Consider the following 1,325-nt stretch of genomic DNA (forward strand, 5'->3'; position numbering starts at 1 on the left):
TCCGCGGAGGCTTGGAAGGAATGATAAGCAGTCTTCAACTCTAGTGTCTTCAGATCGGTTTTGGTTTGCGGCATGACACGATAGAACAGCTGATATATTAAAGATAATCGATGCCTTTTCATAGGCCAATGAGTACTGAGATGTAGGCTTGTGTGTAAATGCATCGCACCTGTCAAATATTGTAGAACAATCGTAAGTTAGGAGAAAGAGCCAGATCAAGCAAAACGGACAGAGGAATTGGATTTTCATCATCAAGCGGGCAGACCGTACCAGGTGAAAGATATCTTGATATGGTTCTCATCAACAGGAAACCGCAAATCCAGCAGTTCAAGCTGACCATAGTATCGATATAACAGATCCCGTCCGGCCGCGCTATCTTTGCCAGCGCCTCTCATGTCCTGCCGCAGCCTGTTCAACGTTGCGCATTCCTCCGAATATCTCTCTGGATCGTCACCGTACGTCTGCCGGATATAGGTTTTGAGAGGTTGTATCCAGTCGATCTCGCTCGTTTGTTTCAGCGGACTGGATATCATAGGCGACTGCACCATCGTGAGAATGGCCCGCCGCGGGAGGAGGGATGGTGGGGAGGAGAAAAAGTGGGGAGGGGTTTATCGCCCAAAATGCAGTCGGCCAGGTAGGCAAACAGGGAAGGTTGCGAGGGTAAGGAAAAATCCAGCTCCTTTTCCAAAACACCACACCAAGAGCGGTCGCAGAGGGTCAGAGAGTAACGAGTGGTATTTGGCCTGCAGAAGTAGAGATCGGAGAGAGCCTTCGATGATGGCTGGGTGTGGGGTATTGGAATTCTAGGATTGGTCTTCGCCGGAGACAATGACGACGATGTTGTTCATTTGGGGGCGGTGGGCTAGAGCGCATGCAAAATCTGTCCTGAATTCGACCTTGAACTATAACTCAACCCATTTAACTAGCTGGAAACCTGGGCCACGCAACACATGACTTCAACCTTCAACAAAAAGAGTGGGAGGGAGGAAGTTGAAGAAAAGGAACAAAAATTAAGGGATAAGGTGGCACGCTGAGGGGCCGCCGACGCCTCTTCTCGAAGCCCGGGTTATTCGAGTTAGTGAGCTGATGTCAAAGTTATTCTTAGGTCGGGTTGGCAGGAAGAGGGAATATATTGACAACTACTCCGTAATATGGGCATCGATGAATGGAACAGGGCGAGCTAAGGCTTGCGATTGGCAGGCGCCGGGCCACCGCTGCACGGCACTAGAGATAGTACGCTTGAGGCATGAGGACAATGCCATTGGTGTCGGGCGCGATCTAGTTTATATACTGGTATTTGCGCATATCTGGAGGCTGTCTCTGGG

General features: G+C 50.0%; 1 protein-coding gene across 1 annotated transcript in view; it reads right to left on the reverse strand.

Annotated features, from left to right (window-relative positions):
- Window positions 1-548, reverse strand: part of HCAG_07168 (predicted protein) — a gene marked incomplete at both ends in the record, with an annotated part of 2,065 nt that extends 1,517 nt beyond the window's left edge. Inside the window, one exon of the mRNA XM_001537696.1 lies at window positions 338-548. Within this exon, the coding sequence (XP_001537746.1) occupies window positions 338-548 (211 nt within the window). The remainder of the gene's footprint in view (window positions 1-337) is intronic.
- Window positions 549-1,325: the final 777 nt, after the last annotated feature.

This window comes from Histoplasma capsulatum, genomic scaffold (genome assembly GCF_000149585.1).
Source record: "Histoplasma capsulatum NAm1 scaffold_8 genomic scaffold, whole genome shotgun sequence".
NCBI lineage: Eukaryota > Fungi > Ascomycota > Eurotiomycetes > Onygenales > Ajellomycetaceae > Histoplasma > Histoplasma mississippiense.